The sequence below is a fragment of the Schistocerca americana genome, chromosome 5 (genome assembly GCF_021461395.2).
Source record: "Schistocerca americana isolate TAMUIC-IGC-003095 chromosome 5, iqSchAmer2.1, whole genome shotgun sequence".
NCBI lineage: Eukaryota > Metazoa > Arthropoda > Insecta > Orthoptera > Acrididae > Schistocerca > Schistocerca americana.
The window spans coordinates 282,849,761-282,867,766 of NC_060123.1; the positions used below are offsets into that span (position 1 = coordinate 282,849,761).

The 18,006-nt window shown below is 38.4% G+C and overlaps 1 protein-coding gene across 2 annotated transcripts in view; it reads left to right on the forward strand.

The window, feature by feature from the left end:
• LOC124615596 (murinoglobulin-1-like) overlaps positions 1 to 18,006 on the forward strand; it is a 283,543-nt gene that overhangs the window by 99,479 nt on the left and 166,058 nt on the right. For both annotated transcript variants that reach the window (XM_047143583.1, XM_047143584.1), the window contains 2 exons: positions 5,748 to 5,979; positions 16,970 to 17,151. In XM_047143583.1, coding sequence (XP_046999539.1) covers positions 5,748 to 5,979; positions 16,970 to 17,151 — 414 coding nt within the window. The remainder of the gene's footprint in view (positions 1 to 5,747; positions 5,980 to 16,969; positions 17,152 to 18,006) is intronic.

Sequence of the window (18,006 nt, forward strand, 5' to 3'; positions counted from 1 at the left end):
AACAAAACTCAGTGCAATTAAACTGTTCAATCAGTATACTTTATTTGTATCTGCTTTAAAAATAACAGTATATCTGTCTTATTCTTACCTGAGAATGATTCTTTATTTGAGTAGTGTTGTCAGCTCCTTTCCAACTGGAGGGCCAGGGAGCCATTCATCAGTTTGTCAATATAGTATTGCTGCTTCTCACTCAGAGATTTCAGGCACAAACAGTAGTCATGGGGGTCAGGGTCCAATCTGAAAGACCCCAGACAAATAAATGTCTATATTCTGCAAATGTAGCCTGACATTGAACACTGGCCCCACACAGAGTGAAGCAGTGGTGACAGTTGGATCACGGTTAAAAGCCTGAGCAGTCTGAACCCAGACAGCAGCTCGAGGCTGGCAGCAGCTTGCATGGTGCTTCTAGGCCCTGTGCGATGGTTTGCTGCAACACTTTCCAGTACTGGCAATGTTTTAAGCTGTGAGGAAATTCCAGTAAAATATATATAATTTCTTCCTCCCATTCTGTCACAGTCTCAAATCTGCAATACTTTCGAATCAGCAATCTGCACTGCTAACCTTGGTTCTGCTTTCAGAATAAATGTAAAGAAATATAGAACTGATAATAGTGCTCTTGAAATAATGTACACAACACCCAATTTGGTCTCAGGTCTCCGCTATGTTGAGCAAAATCAGGTACAGAACATGAGTGCAATTCTGACTTGCATCTACCCACTATGGTTGCTAACATGACAATAAGACTAATCACTATTTTTTTCTCCTTTCAGCAAAGACAAATGAAAAGGAATCATCAGTAGAAATATATTTGCTCAGGTGATCACTTGATTGATATCAAAAGAAACTATTCTGTCATAATGCAGATTCTATTTTACACCAACTGTCACACAGTATATCAAAGAACTTGTTATTTGACTAAGGAAAACATTGAGTTAATTTCTCATTGCTCATACTCACTTGATTGATCACTTAGCACATTCTTTTTATTCCCTTGCATCAAACAAAAAATTTCATGGACTGTTATTTTTATTCATAATCTTTGTAAACATATTGAGAACAGCAACAGTTGTAATGACCTAGTGATAAAATATTATATAGAACCGTCTTGATTACATAAAAACACTTTGGGTGCTGATAACCTTCCATTGAGCACCAATCACGCAAAAAAACAGGAACTTAAAAAGAGTTTTATTCGTAAATGGTGACGAGTTTTGACCTGATGTGGATCATCTTCAGACCGTACTCTGTAATTTAGGGTACAACAGAGTAGAGGGAAACTTGTAATGTAATAAATATTAAGTTAAACATACATTATATGATATCGTACCCAGTGAAGACATCTGGCAATGGCACATGAACTGTGGATACTCCATACTGATGTTGACTGCTGACTATGTGTTGGTGTCATGGAGATATGTAGCAGAAGCCCAGCCCTTGGCTATCACACTATATCATCTTTAATCACTAGGATACAGTGTATGCAATACACGTCATACAGCATGAATATAAATCTTAGTATAATCTCAGTATTTAGTTATATGTAAGTAACCACTTTCTGTACATATCATATAGTTAAAATTTCACATAATATAATGTTAAAAAGTATAATTGACCAGCCAGTGGTGTCAGTTAACATGTTACTAGACTGCCCTTTTTGGGATTTGGTGTATGTCAAAGATAGGCTGTACCACACCACTGGTTACTTTGTAATGTGGATGTGGCTGTGTTACTGGTGATGCTGGACTGATTAGATGGGTTTTCTGCAGTACATGGCACTACATAAAATGATTTCAGTCAGCACTGAAGGATGACTTACAAGCAACACAATTGTGAAGAACATATGTGGCTGAACTGAATGCAGTATGGCAGTGGCGTAACTTCGTTGATTGCTATTGATAAGGCATCTGCATCACTAGGCATACTCCAAATCTTCTGGTAAACCTTCCGGGATGTAAGGTCATGGTCCATGAAACTCTTCGGCTCCTAACGTTTCGTCCAGAGCTGCGCTGGACATCTTCAGAGGGGTGTTTACCAGAAGATATGTCATCCGGTCGTGAAAGCTTTCATACTATGATCATACTCCAAATCCCATGAAGTGCACTCTAGTAACATATTAACTTATGCCACTGGCTGTTCAGTTATATTTTTTAACATTATATAATGTACAATTTTAACTGTATAACATACAAATTGTTAAATCAAACAATTGAAAATCCAGGATGAAATATTGCAATTTTATGAAAATGATAGTTGCTACTCACTGTATAGCAGAGACACTGAGTCACAGATAGGCAAACAAAAAGGCTGTCAGAAAGTGATATTTTGGCCAACAAGGCCTTCATCGAAAATAGACAACATACGCATGCACGCTCACACAAATGCAACTGACACACACATGACTACAATTTCTGACCATTGAAACTAAACTCACTTCCTCGTTACTTATATATAACTTGTGATGACATCCAGCATAGTATTAAGGTATAAATTCATGCTATATGACATGTATCACATCATTGTACTCTATTGGCTACAGATACTGTGGGTGCTAGGCAAGGAATGGGGCTTCTGCAATTTAACTCCATGACGCCACCACATAGTAGTCAACATAAGAGGGTGGCATCCCCAGTTCCTACTCTGTGCCATTGTCTCCAATGTCATCACAGGGTGTAATATTGGATAATTTAAGTTTAACTTAATGTTTGTCACATTTTACCGCCATTCTGTTTTACTCTAAACCACAGAGTGTGGTCCAAAGATGATTCACATCTCATCAAAACTGGTTACCACTTGTGAATAAACGTTTTTAAGCAATCAAAACTGTTCTATATGATAGGTTATTGCTAGTGACTTCGCCAACACAAGAAGCTGTTGATTCCTTCCAAAACCATGTTTTGAGGTGCATCCATCAGACTGGAGAAAAGATTTTGGAGTTGGTTTGAACATTTGAAAAAGTACAAATTTTTCAGTCAAATATCTGAGAAATGTTAAAACAATGTGTACCAAAAAAGAGTATTTTTTATTGTTTTTGTAAAATATTAAAAGGTAGCCCTTGCACATGGTGCCTCTCAGTTACAGAGCTGAGAATTTGACCATTAGCATTGCATAAATGCATAAACAAATTGAAACATTCCTTCACCTCTTCCTCTGAGCGACCATTGCACTGTGCAGTGTCATTATTGCCTGCAGGTGAATCTGTGCATGCTTAGAGGTGTGTGGCACACAAGACAAATTACCTGAAATACTAGATTTACTGGGAAAGGTTTAGTGGCAGACCTAGTTTAATTCTCTGTACTGCTACAGTATTAAAACAAATCTAAATAAGTCTTGCTTTGGCCTGCAAGAAAATTACATTTTTCATGTGTCTACAATAAATAATTAATTCCCTATAGGCCCTAACTGCTTTCTGGAAAATACTGAGATTCAAGCACTACGTGATACTGGAAAACATTCCGCACTAAGAGTCAGCACACTGCATACAGCTGGTTTTTAACAAATTATGTTGATGATCTCCACAAATAAAAAACAGGTTATCTATAGAAAGAATAGATAAAAATTTGCTCAAAAGCACAACACTCGACGTTTCCACAGAAGTAAGTAAATTTATTGGCTTCAATCAAAACTTGCCCACTGAACCTCTGTTATTAAACACTACCTTCTTCTAGCTAATGACTACACACCCCTGTTGTCAGGAAGCCTCTGCCTAGCAAGCATGTACAAACTAACTAAACTGAAAAACCAGAAAATGACTAACCCGAATTTTACTCACATGCACAGAGTGCACTTGTGAATTCTTGTAGGCTTTCTGTATTGAAAAAATAATTTTTGTGGATCATGAACAGTCACCAGGTCCCAACTTTAGAAATGTTAAGATACTATCAAAGATGACCTCTGGTCAGGAGGGCATAAGACTTTCCTTCTACACCCAGGAGGGCTGCCAGTTGTCTCATTGAAATACTCAGAAACATTTCATCATTCAGGCTTTTCAGTTAATCAGCCTCTTGAAGAGAATTCATGAATTTCCAATGAATGTCTCCCATGCTTGTTAATCATTCTCCTGTGGAAGGAGCCAGCTTTTCTGCCAGGAATCCTCACAAATTAATTTGCAACAGATGCTGTAGAATACCAACTATCATGAGAAAGTGATAAGCCCTCAGATCTCACTAGTAGTGTCTTACCAGCCCTTAAGCCGGACTACTAGGCCCTGACCAGCCCTTAACCCCTTAACCTAGACTATTAGGCCTTGACCAGACTTTCAGACAGACCAGACTCTGGCCAGCCTTTCAACCAGACTTAGAAGGCTCTTGCCAGCCCTTGAGACAGATGTAGAAGGCTGTGGCCAGTCCTTGAGCCAGACTTAACTGTGCTTTGACCATTCTTTCCAGCCAGACTAAGCACAGCCTGGCCCTTTCAGCCACAATTAGCAGGCTTTGGCCAGCACTTGAGCTAGACTTAGCAGGGCTTTGACCAGTCCTTCCAGTCAAAGGGCTTTAGCCAGCCCTTGAACCAGACTTAGCAGGCTTTGACCAGCCCTTAAGTCAGACTAGTAGGCCTTAAGCCAGACCAGCTTTTAAGCTAGACTATCAGGCCCTGATAATGAGCCATTTGGATTACAGAAAGACCAACCCACTATCTTCAGGCTGGACAAAGGCCCTTTCCACTGGATCCTGAAAACCAGGTCTGGTGTCCTGAAGCCAAGAGGATTAGCCCACAGTGAGGCAATGTTTGATGTATTACAAAATGAAGAAAGATAGCCATTACTTCACAAAATTAGTACACCATTCCACATACATTTTTGCAAAAGGGGAAGTTGCAGGAGAGGGTGGAGGGTGCCTGACTGTGTCTTTGCTGCATTTTATCTGTTAAGTTGGTGTCTGAGCAATGTAGGGCATCATTAGCACACTGGACTCTATACAGAACACTGGTTCAAAAATGTGCCTGATCATCCAGATTTAAGTTTTCTGTTTATTTTTCTGAAACACTTGTTTTATGCTAGGATGGTATCTATGAATCAGCCACAGTTGATTTTGTTTCCCATCCATTGTCCAGTCCGAGCTTATGATCCATATTTAATGAGCTTCCTGTTAAGAAACACGGGCTTCCTTCCTTTTTCATTATGTAAGCTTATTGCCACTGTATTATACACAATGAAAATGATTTTAGTGTCCTGGGAAAACATGTACCACATGAAACCAATAACTTTTGATAATTGAGAATGCTATATTTTCATACTTACCAAGAGAAATTAACCTGTGAAGCTCTGACTCTATATTGGAATGATTGACAATAGCAGACAGTAAGAACTGTTGCTGCTACAAATGATAATCAGTAATTAGTGTATGAGGACATGACTATTGCTTTCAGAACAATCAATATATTGATTGAAAATTGTATCTGGTTAACATTTCCATGTCAGCAACATAATATTTTTATCCTTGGTTCCAAGTTTGGAATGCTAAAATTAACATAAACATGCTCCTACCCATTCACGTGATGAGAAATACAAGTCTCCCATGAACAGCTTGGATTAAATTTTCAGATTAAAACTGAACTCTTAAGTTCTTGGTCATAATTTACAATAGACTGTATTAGTGAATATCCTATCCTTTAAACTATCAACACTCAATAGTGAGTTCTTAAGTTTGGCACAGAGTTCTTACAATAACTGCTAGCTTCTTGCCAAGTGCAAAAGACTAGGCAACATGCTTGTACAGATGCTCTATAATTCTATTAAAATATTGTTTCAGGTTCATTCAGTATTTTCTCAAAGTCAGCAGCTGCCAGGAGCAGATGCCATTCTTACAGTGCATGCAGCTCCGAGGTCACTGTGTGCACTTTCAGCTGTAGATAAACGAACGAGTTTCATTGCCTCGTCTGATTCTCTAAACACTGATAGAATATTTAGAGAGCTTTCAAAGTTCCATATTGATGGCTCTAGCATACCAAGGCAACATGATGATTGGGAATATTGTTCGAAGAGTAGGTAAAAAGATGTTTTATATGCTCTCATAAATTGTAGAATGTTGTTTACTCAGTAAAAAGGTAACTATAAATTAATGTTTTTATTATTTATGTGACTGATGTGTGTTACTTAGCATAGTTATTGGTGTCTGTTATTGAAGAGTAAACCTAGTTATTTGCTTAGAAGATGGAGGACCTTATAAGATGCCTGCAGAGGGTTTTATGTCATAACAAATGCAAATGGAAATGCATTGAGATAATTCTCATTTATTGTTCCATCTCAGTTGCACATTTTTAACTAGATTACATGTTTTGGTCACTCTGGATCATCTTCAGATCTAAGTAGTTGTGTCAGCAACCTGTATTGTCTGTTCAGTACCACATATCAGAGAACTGTAATGTGTGTTCCTGGGTAGACGAGATGGGTTGCTGATGCAACTACTTAGATCTGAAGATGATCCAAAGTGACTGAAACATGTAACCAAATTGAAAATGTGCAACTGAGATGAAAAAATAATTGGAAATATGTTAATTACCTAAACAGTTGCTGAATCTCTCAAGACAATTATGTTGACTATAGTGGAAATTCATTGATTAAAAGTGATATGCAGGCACACACAATCAGAAAATACTGATAACTGGCTACACCTTATCTGAGACTTTGAGGGATGTGTGCAACACTCTTAAATCTTAGTGTTCACATCAATTCAAAAGTTACATTATTATAACAGAAAGGGCAATGTGTGTAATATGAATACTCCTCTGTGAATAGGCAGAAATCCATATCTTGGGTTCAATCAATGGTTGACAACCCAAAGTCCACGGACCGCATGCAACTTTGAAACCACTGAGTGCAGCCCACGGAGTTGTAATTGTTTTGGTCATCTTATATGAAACAAAACTACCAGGAGCTAATTTCAAAATGACCCCTTCCCACACAGCAAAGGCTCTTTTCTTATACCAGTCCTTTCTTTGTTTGTGTCAATATAGCTTTCCCAACTTTAAAAACAATCTTTTTTGTACATTATTTTGAACATGGCCAAATTGTTCCATGATTTTGAAAAAGCATTTGACTCAGTACCACATCTATGCTCATTAACAAAGGTGTGGTCATATGAAGTATCAAGTGAAATTTGTGATTGGATTGAGGAATTTTTGGTATGGAGGGCAGAGCACATTATCATGGATGGAGAATCAATGATAAATGTGAAAGTGACATCAGTTGTGCCTCAGGGAAGTGCAATGTGTCCCTTGCTGCTCATGTTGTATATTAATGACCTTGCAGACAATATTACTAGTAACCTCAGAATTTCTAAAGATGGTGCAGCTATCCATAATGAAGTACTGTCTGAGATAAACTGCACAAACATCCAGTCAGATCTTGATAAGATTTTATTAAAGTGGTGAAAATACTGGCAACTTGCTTTAAATGTTCAGTAATGTAAAATCGTGCACTTCACAAAATGAGATAATGTAGTATCCTATGACTACAATTACGCAATTGAGAAGCCCTGTACTACAAATATGAACAAACTTCCTCTCCAAACTTGCAGTAAATTATGCCTTCTGCTTAGCTATAAAAGCCAAAGTATGTTGTCATTAACCTTTTTCTTGTTAAGTAAAATTATACTTTAAAGACAAGCAATTAGTTTCTTTTGTGACACTAGTGCACATGATTTATTTTAAGTGAATTTCTGTCAGTGTCATTGGCAAAACTAGACAAACAAGAGAGGAAACAAAGCTCTTTGTTTTTGTGGCAGATGGGTCCTTTTCATCCTGGGAACTGATAGCCTTGCCTCTTCTTTCTAATCTTCTTCACCCTACTCCTCTTTCTTTCTTGAGGAAGGACCCTGCCCTGTCCATCTCCCAAACCTCGTCAGTGATTTTCCTTTAATACTCTTCCTTCCACTTTAGCCCATCTGCCAGAATAAGGAGCCACTGGTTCCAAAAGCTTGCACATTTCCTTAACATTTATATGTATTTCTACTGTACTACTCTGTGAGCAGATTTTTTATCCATTCAGTGATATTTATTTTCAAGGAGTGTGGTGTGCGTTTTGGTAGAAAAGCAGAGGTGAGTTTTTCTAATTTTACAAAAATGTAGTTACATACCTGCATATGAACACAAATGTTTTGTTGATCAGCATTAAATTTTCAGGATTTAGTTCTTTTTTACTAATTTCAGTCCAAAGTAGTATTTCACAAAATTTATGACATGTCTTGTTTTAAATAATAATGTATTTCATTGCTGTCAAAGTTTATGACATCAAAGCCTGTGACAACAGTTTGAAGTGAGTTCCAGCAATGATTTTATGGTGACATATAATTCATAACACATCGATAGTGCAAGAGTTTGTTTTGTTCTGAGAACTGCATTGTGGTTTCTGACTCTGTGACACCACAATGTGCTTTGAATATCTCTCTCAAGTAATGCTTGTATCTGAGTTCTTCTTTGGAGGAAAATAACTCCTTCTTCAGGAATCAGCAAAACTCATGCCACCATGAGAATGGAAACCGAAAACTACCACACCAGTTTATTTTCAAACAATATGATCAACATCATTAGTAGGTATTGAATAGAATTGGGGAGAAGAGGAGTTTGTGGCACAAGTTGACAAGAAGAAGAGACTGGTTGGTAGGACATGTTCTGAGGCATCAAGGGATCACAAATTTAGCATTGTAGGGCAGTGTGGAGGGTAAAAATTGTAGAGGGAGACCAGGAGATGAATACACTAAGCAGATTCAGAGGGATGTAAGTTGCAGTAAGTACCGGGAGATGAAGAAGCTTGCACAGGATAAAGTAGCATGGAGAGCTGCATCAAACCAGTCTCAGGACTGAAGACCAGAACAACAACAACAACATGATCAACATCAGTACAATTGCTCTTCCCGATTTTGTCAACGATTTAATCACAAATGGGCAGTTCAACTACTACCTCATCATCATCATCATCATCACCAACAACAATATGTTCTAAATGAAGAGGCTATTGGATATCAAAGTGTACTGGAATTGTTATAGCATCTACATAATTTGGCAAGTCAAACCTGTTTTCAGAAGGTGCATTACATACAATATGGCTAAACCACCTCCCATCAGCAATAAGTATGGCTTTGGTGGTACATGGAAATTTACATTTATCTACCTTTGCAGAGGAGACAGGTGCATTTTCTGTTTGTCCCTTAAGGCACTCACTGAAAATTACTGCACTACAATAAATAGTGCAAGATGCTCTGGTTCACAGCAATGTTACAGAAAGCAACACACTGGCACTTCAGATTTATGCCACCCGCACTGAAGCAGATTAGGAAAAAAAAACTTTTCTTCACTTAAGTGACCTACAGTACCAATTTTTAAAATAGGAATGATTTTCAATCTCCTCAACAGCAGCAAGTCAGAAGTCAACAAAATCACACTTCTGGGTGGTGCTAGTATCACGTTAAATTTGGAGATTGAGCTAAGAAGTTCAAACAACCGTGTGGTTATCCAGATGCCGAAAGTGACTGACAGGGGATGTTAACACCACAAACAACGATTACGGTGCCCACATATGCTAAACAAAAGTGAGTGAACCACAGTCCAGTTCTTCAGAGTGCATGTGTAGACAAAAGTGTCAAGTGCTTCATTGAAATGCAGTTTTGTAAAAGACATGCAGAATGGAATTGAATATTTAATTAACAGTGGTTCAGATATTAGCAGTTTCCCCTTTAGTGCCTTGAGCCAACATGTCGTCAGCAAGATTGCACATTAAAAGCAGCAAATAATGCAGTTCTCCCCACTTTGGTGCAACTTACCTGTCGGTGAAACTCAGCCTACAAATAGGCGGTAATGGATTTTCATGATTGTCACATTCTCTTACTCCATCTTAGTAGAGGATTTTTTAAATCATTATAAACTTTTAGTTGATACACACAATCATCAGCTGAATACACTGGATCTTCAGTATAAAATCCTCCCCAATATCCAGTCAGGCTCAAGTACAACTGCCACTGCCACTGAGGACATAGATCCATTTCAGCAACTTACCCTGAGTTATTCACAGCAACCACAACCTGAAAGGAAGCATGAAATTCAACAGTACACTACATTTGGACAATACATGGACTGCCTGTTTCAGCCGGACCTGCTGCTTAGCTCTCGAACTGAGTGCAGCAGCCAAACAGCATTTCAACAAGTGGTTGGATGCAGGTGTTATTCACAGCTCAGACAGCCTCTGGTCATCACCACTTCATTTGGTGAATAAAAAAGATGATACTTACTGACTGTGTGGCAATTTTAGAGCCCTAAATACTAGGACTGTCCCAGACCTTACTCCATTCCCAATGTCCAGGACTTTACAGGTGCATTACACAGTGCCTCAATTTTCAGTGTATTTGTGACAAGGCCTATATCCAAATTCCAGTGGCCATCTGTAACATTTCCAAAAAGGCCATTGTTACCCTTCTCAGGTTTTTTCAGTTTCAGTTTATGTCGTACTGTTTAAGCATTGTATCCCAGAGTTGGCAGCACTTAATAGATGAAGTTTTAGAGGTGTAAGATTTTGTTCCACATGTATATGGTTTTTTTCTCATCATAAAAAAGAGCAAAGAGTTCACTTACAGTTGATATTTTGATGTTCTAAGGTTTATCCTCCAGATTGCAAACAAGTCCACATTAGGGAAGCTGACTGTTAATTTTTTAGGATACCATACGTCAGCAGAGAGTATCAAACCTCTCCCCTGCTGTGTGCAGGCAATTCGTAATATGACAAACTTTAAGATGTGTTTGGGTATCGTAAACTTTTATTGACAATACGTACTGAAAGTAGCATAAAGAGAGGCCCCTCTCAATGCCATTCTAACAAGAAATGCCACCACTGTCAAACACACATATCATGGACAGAAATAAAGAAGGAAGCCTTTAACAAATGGAGACACATTGTCATTGGCTACCATACTCTCTTACTCAGGCCTTAGCACACAATTAGCCTTGACACTAGGTTCTAGCCAAACAGCCATTGGCACAGTACAGCAACAGCAGATATCAGGAACTTGGTAGCTATTAACATTGTTTTCTTCTTGCTAACTGTCACTGGCACAGACCCGTTAGTCAGCAATACAGTGAGAGTTACTCACAATGTCTGAAGCTGTAAAATACTTCCACTGTGGCTCGAGGCAAGGACTTTCACCAGCTTCACCAATCATCACTCTGTAATCATTGCATTCCAGAAAATTGATCAGCAAAACCCACCTTGCTCTGTAAGACACCTAGACTCTGTAGAAAAATTTACTATGGACATTTGTCATATAAGCAGTTTCTAAGACATTGGCCTATTGTATCTCATGGGCTTGCAGTGAAATAACTGGAGTGCCATGGCCTGACCTGATGAACGCTTAAAGCACAGATCCACAGTGGTAGCTCCAGTTACAAACTAAAAACTATCTTTATTCCAGCATTGCACATCACATGGTGTGACACTGCCAAAGGTCAACAGTGCCCATTTACTCCCATGGCACAACACGAAAATTTATTCCGAACTGTTCAAGGTCTGTCCTACCCTGGCAATTGTGCTTCTGCAGATGCTGTGACTCAATGTATTACATAGCTGGAGACTGATGAATAGTGCCACCAGTTGAAAAGAGCTTGTTTACATTGTCAACAAAGTCAGTTGACACACTGTCACATCTGTTAGAGATATAGTTACTCTCGCAACAAGATGTACACACACTTCTCTTCCCAATGGACACAAATCCTTGTTAACATAACCATTGGTCAGAGGCTATGCCAGTCACTTATGTTTTGGCAGAAATGGTGGTTAAAGAATTCATCCACATGTGGATCACCAGATTTGGAGTTCCAATTACAGGGGTGATGAATCGAGTTCCAGTCACAGCGACCATGAATCACACTTGATAGTTTGACTGCTTGCTTTTTACCAAGCTCACTAAACTATGTGGAATCTACCACCTAAAAACCACGAATTATCACACTGCAAGCAACATAATTATAAAACAACTGCACAAAACACTCAAAGCAGAGCTCATGTGACACATTGCCTGTCCTATTACTGTGTTTAAGAATGGCTGTAAAAACAGATATTGGCTTGGTCCCGAGTCAGTTAGGCTACAGACAACAAACATACATTCTGGCAAACCTCATAGAGAGCAAAGAAGAGACAACACCCTAAGCTCACTTATTGCAAGAGCTCACACAAACACTTCAGCACACAATGCAGTAACTCCTTCATGCAGTACCAGTGTCTTGTGGCATCAAGCAAGTATATTATCACTAGAACCTCCAGAACTGTTTGCACATTTGGTTGCATGTTGATGCAGGCAAGCTGCAAGCTGTAGCTGTTTCTCCCTTATGTTGGGCCATATCAGATATTACAACGTGGCTTGCATACCTGCGGAATACTTCAATACGACTAAGGCACAAAAATCTCCATAGTGAGAATGAAGCTAGTATACGTCACTGTCAAAAAGCCTTCAGAGAGGCCACTTGTAGCTCCCCAAGGTAAACCCCAATGGGCAAGCAATTCTCAGAGGACAACACCCCCACAGCTTCACTGAATAAAGACACCAATGATCCAGTTACATCAGCAACACCTGTGAGATGCAACACACTGACACCTGAACCTCCATCTCCAACAGGTTTTATTTCTCAGGCAGACTGAAAAATTAAACTCGCCAACCCACACATACCAGGTGTCCCATTCTTTTGCCCACCACAGACATACTCATATTTCTGACAGAAACACACAGGCCTTCTCATCACCTGCAGTAGGTCTCCCCTGACACGTGGTTCTGGGTGACTTTTCCAAAATCTACCCCTTTTCCTAGACATCTCCAGTCCTTTTTCTTCACCCTTCTTTGTTCCTCTTCATCCCATCTGCATGAGAAAGGAGCTCTGAAAGCTTGCCTAATTATAACGCTCTTTTAGGAGTGTGTTCTGCTGCCACTTGGTGAATAGATTTTTTATCTATCCTGTTAAATTATTTAGAAAGACACAAAAGAACCTCTGCCAGTGTCACCTCTTCCAGGACCATCAATGCCACCCCAGCAGCCACCTCCCATAATGAAGAAACATAAGAACTTTTGGAACTCTGTTCACTTGAGCAGGACAGCAAGTATGACCCAAATTCCCACCCATTCCCTGCATCCCTGGGTTCTGCAAGCAGACTCTTCATTCAGTGATAACCAAAAGGCCCAGTTGTTGCCCTGTATTTTCAGAGGCCAGTAGCACAGCTGGTAAGACCACTTCACATAGAAATAGCCCAGCTGTGCTCTGCTCTTGGCAGTATCACATAGCTGGTCACTCACCATTCCATATTCAAAAGAGAGGGAGCTATTGTGACGACATATCATTCATCATGCATTGAAAGTGTGAGAAGTGAAAGTGAGTGATAGGAAGTTTGTTTTTTAGTGCAGAACTGCAGTATAGTTTATGACTGTGACAACAACATGTCCTTTCTTCATATCTCTCATGTAGTATCCTTTCAATACAGTTTATTGGGCTGTTATGTTTATATGTCTTTTGTAGTAGGTTAAAGCAAACAACTACAATTTCTCATATACCAGAAGATATTACACATTGACATGGCATAGCACTGAATGGTAATTGAAGATGGTAAGTAAGGAATTTCCAAGAGACATTATATCTTGTTGATAAAACTGTAAATACATGCTGAATTTGATTGAAATAATCACTGATGTGGCAACTAAAAAATATTCATTTGTGACCATCAAAATTAGTAAATTATAACCTGACCTCACATTTAACAAAAACTGGATAAGGGAAATTAGGAATATCAGCCTGGAAATCTTAAAGGAATTCCTTTGATGAAACAAAGTTGCCACCCTGTGCCAGAAGATGCCAGACTGAGAAAATCATAAGGATATGTAATTCACAAATCCCAATTCTGGAATGTTTATAGTTTTGGGAGTTATGGCAATGTAAATAAATGTGAAAGATGGAGGAGATTCAAACCAGAGTTACTGGTTTTTCCAAGGATTGTTTAGTCAGCTTGAGTGTGTCTCAGAAATGTTCAAGAAATTCCAGTGGGACACGCTGCTAGAAAGGCTTTGTATGCCATAGACTGTTCTGTTGGGTCAACATAGGCACACTGGATTTACAAGCTGTGATGTGAGCAACTGCTCAGTTTTTTTTTTTTTTTTTTTTTCAAATACACCCCAAAGACCATTTTGTTTGTTTTGCAGCTTTGTTTATTCCCTGAAACTCATACCAAAGATTTAGCTTTCCTGGTCAGTGTAGTATTTTTGTAATAGTTGTACTTTATCTTATATACCTTGCATTAAAGAATTTTTCATGATTAGTCTCTACTTTGTCTGAGATGAAGTTTGCAACAGAACTAACCTGATTTTTGTAATCCATTCTATGTACTAACAGTCTCAATCACCACAAAGCTGAAAATCTACTTGTATGTGGGATGGTGTTTGTTCATTGATGCACATATCACTATATTTTAGATGACAATAACATTCATATTTTATTCCATGTGAAGTCCAATTATTAATTACAGTGACCAATTCTTAAACTACAAACAATCACTGATGCAATCATTCAGGCCAGCACAAACAATTCACAGTAGGAAATAACTTGTCTTGTTGCGGCACAAGATTAACAGTTCACATTTCTTACATTATTGTAAGGTCTCACTTTTGCTCAGTTCCTGTCAAAGACAGTTACAGTACAACAATTCATGTAAGTCAGTCCATAAGACAAATCATTGACTTCAACAATAACTCAACCTGATGACAATGATAATTCATAATACTTGTTGATCACAAGGCAATTCAGACACAATGCTTGTTTATTAGAGGTACAGCGGTCACATGAAAGTTCTTTAGTTATGCAGTAACTGGAGCACTTGTTCTTACTTGCATAACAAATACTATAAAAATGTGATCTAAATGATTAATGGAAAATCTCATATAAGATATGAAACAAATACTAACAAAGAGATAGAGGGGCTGGCCAGTACTTACCTCAGCTCAGTACAGCCGATAGATACACATAAAACAGAACTGAAAATTTACATTCCTAGCTTTCGGAACTTTGTTCCTTCATCAGGGAGGAGAGAGGGGAAAAAAGGGAAGAAGGGAAAGTGGATTCAGTTACTCACAACCCAGGTTATGAAGCAACAGGGAAAGGTAAACAGGGAGGGTAGCAAGGATGGAGGCATGGTTGTCAGAGGGAAGCCAAAGATCTTTGGCTTCCCTCTGACAACCATGCCTCCATCCTTGCTACCCTCCCTGTTTACCTTTCCCTGTTGCTTCATAACCTGGGTTGTGAGTAACTGAATCCACTTTCCCTTCTTCCCTTTTTTCCCCTCTCTCCTCCCTGATGAAGGAACAAAGTTCCGAAAGCTAGGAATGTAAATTTTCAGTTCTGTTTTATGTGTATCTATCGGCTGTACTGAGCTGAGGTAAGTACTGGCCAGCCCCTCTATCTCTTTGTTACTATAAAAATGTGAGTCAAACAATGAAAGCATGTCTGGCTCTCAGTCCACGGACTGACTGTTTCATGACAGATGATCATAGAAAGACTGGTGTAGGAACAAACTGTTACTCTGAAAAGTACATGATGCTTTGAAAAATGGCTAAGTTGAATTCACTGCTTTTGGTGAACAACAAGAACTAATATCATTCTGATTTATTGAAAGTTTTCCTGATCAGAAATTTAGAAAAATACACAGACGTATTATCCTTATGCCCATGTGAATGCCACAGTTTGTATGAATTAGTACCGTACTGCAAAACATAGTAAATTATGTGAAATTGTTAATTAGTGAGTTAATAAGTAATGCTGTGTGCTAGATGGTATGGGCAAAATTAAGATAACAAAAGTAAGCAGTCAAAATCTTGAACTGAACAGTGCTTGTGATGAGATATGTGATGGAAGTTGGTAATAGCCAGAAACTCTGATGTTAATTATTGTGGAAGATAATTAATTTTCAATAACTTAAAATACTTTCCTGTAAAGTGACAAGGGTTAGCTTTCAATTGGTAGAAGTCATCCCTCTCAAATTTACTTATTAATGCATGAGGTCTTCCAGATCTCAAACTATAGGTCTAACTTCAGTTAACTGTAACTTTGAACTAACAATTAACTGTAACTTTTAATTGATAGTGATCTAATGAAAACTGGTTACAAAAATGTAACCAGAACATTCAAAAAGAGAAGCTGAGTAATAAATTTATGTGAAATTAAGTCTAAATAGAATTTTGAGATTTTTAAAAGAGCCCTATGTGTTACGAGGTAAACATACTGAAACTATAAAACTTTGCAAAAAATTGATTATTTTTGGGAGTAGAAAAAGATAACAGATAGGAAAGGATCCATCTGATTTGTCATAAGTTCAAGTATGCTATTTACTTGAAACTTCCATCTAATATTAAGTTGCTAAACTTATCTATCAAGTGCCAGAGAGTCTCTGTATTTTCCTCCCCAGAGTGGAAAGTTTGCTGCTGTCCATTAAAGAAGTTTATAATCATTTTCTTGTCATACTTCTTTTGAAGTTAAAATATTTTTCTGAATTTCTTAATTTACTTACAGATAATCTGACAATGGCTATTTGCCAAAATAGCCCTACAGTAATGAATAACACTATCTGACTTAGCAGCATTTTTGGAATTGTAATTACATAATTTCCTTAAAAGACATATACAATGCAGCAGATCCAAAAGACTACAAATTGTTGACTGCAAATTTTTCATTCAGCTATAGCATTCAGTGTTGCTGTAATAGTCTTGTGGTCAATAAATCTTGTCTCTTACATTCATTGGATTCAAAAGTTCAGATGTGTTTCTTACAATCTGTTTCTGTCATAGGTCAGCTTCTTCACAAATGACTCAAGATACTTTTTGAAGAATATGTATAGCAGAATGTTAAAAAAAATTTGTCCTCATTTCCTGTTCTAAACTAATTTTCAGTGTGGAATGAGGTGCATTTCCTTTTGTACCCTTTTTTATTTAAATTTAATTTTGTTTGCTGTACTTTATTACAGAGAATGAGGAAACTCCTGACAGTGCAACAGTGGCTAGTAACATTGAACTACAAACTCCATCGACAACATTAGAACCAGATTTTTGGGACTTGCGAAGGAAACGCCGTTCATCTAATTGGGGTCGAAGCAAATTGATGGTCCCTCGTCTGACAATTTACGTGGATGCAATCCAGGCATTTGAGGTACTAATTTTGTGAACAGTTTTCTTTGTCCTTTGCTGCTTTATAAAAAAAAGTCAAGTGCTAGCGTCTGTTTGTGACACAGCAGGAGAGTAGCGAGTTACATATTTAGATTTTTCTGTGTGCTTTTGCAGTTAAATTCTTAAATTCCTTGCCTGTTTGTATATTTAAGAAGTGCAGTCTCACATTTTATTTATGGTGTAGTGTAGATTTACACTGTTTGTAGTTCAGTGGTCATTTGATTTAAATAACAGGGATCATTGGAGAAGCCTCAGTCAGCTGCTGGCCTTCACTTGTTAAACACCAGAGAGTAGCAAGTTCCATATTTAGCTTTTTCTGTGCACTTTTATATTTCAATTCTTAAATTATCAGAAGGATGTATAGAGTGTGTGCAAGCTGTGTGCGGACATAGGAGCAGCTGACCACAGTTTGCGAACTGCTAAAGACAGCATTGACAATGGCCAGCCATCCACAGGCTGCTGCCTTTGAGTGTAGGGGCAGCAAAGACTCTAATGTAATGGACGGACAACTTCTGCAGCTGAGGTGCCCCCTAGGGAAATGCTCAGGGCTTTGAAAGAAATCCAATATATATGATTGGTATGTCTGCTCAGAGGCTTCATCTGAGATGTTGAGGGGACCCTGCTGGTGGCTATCAAGGATGCAGAGTACAGTCATTTGCAAATTTTGGCTCGTGTTGTCACCAAAGACCACTGTCACATTTCGAGGTCATACTCAGTTTATATGGTTGTCTGACATAAGTGGTGAAGACCGCTGGTCTCACTCACTGGGTGCAAGTAGAACCCATGATTTATCATATCATGTGGAGGGTGTCAACCTGAGGCTTAATAGATTCTGTGA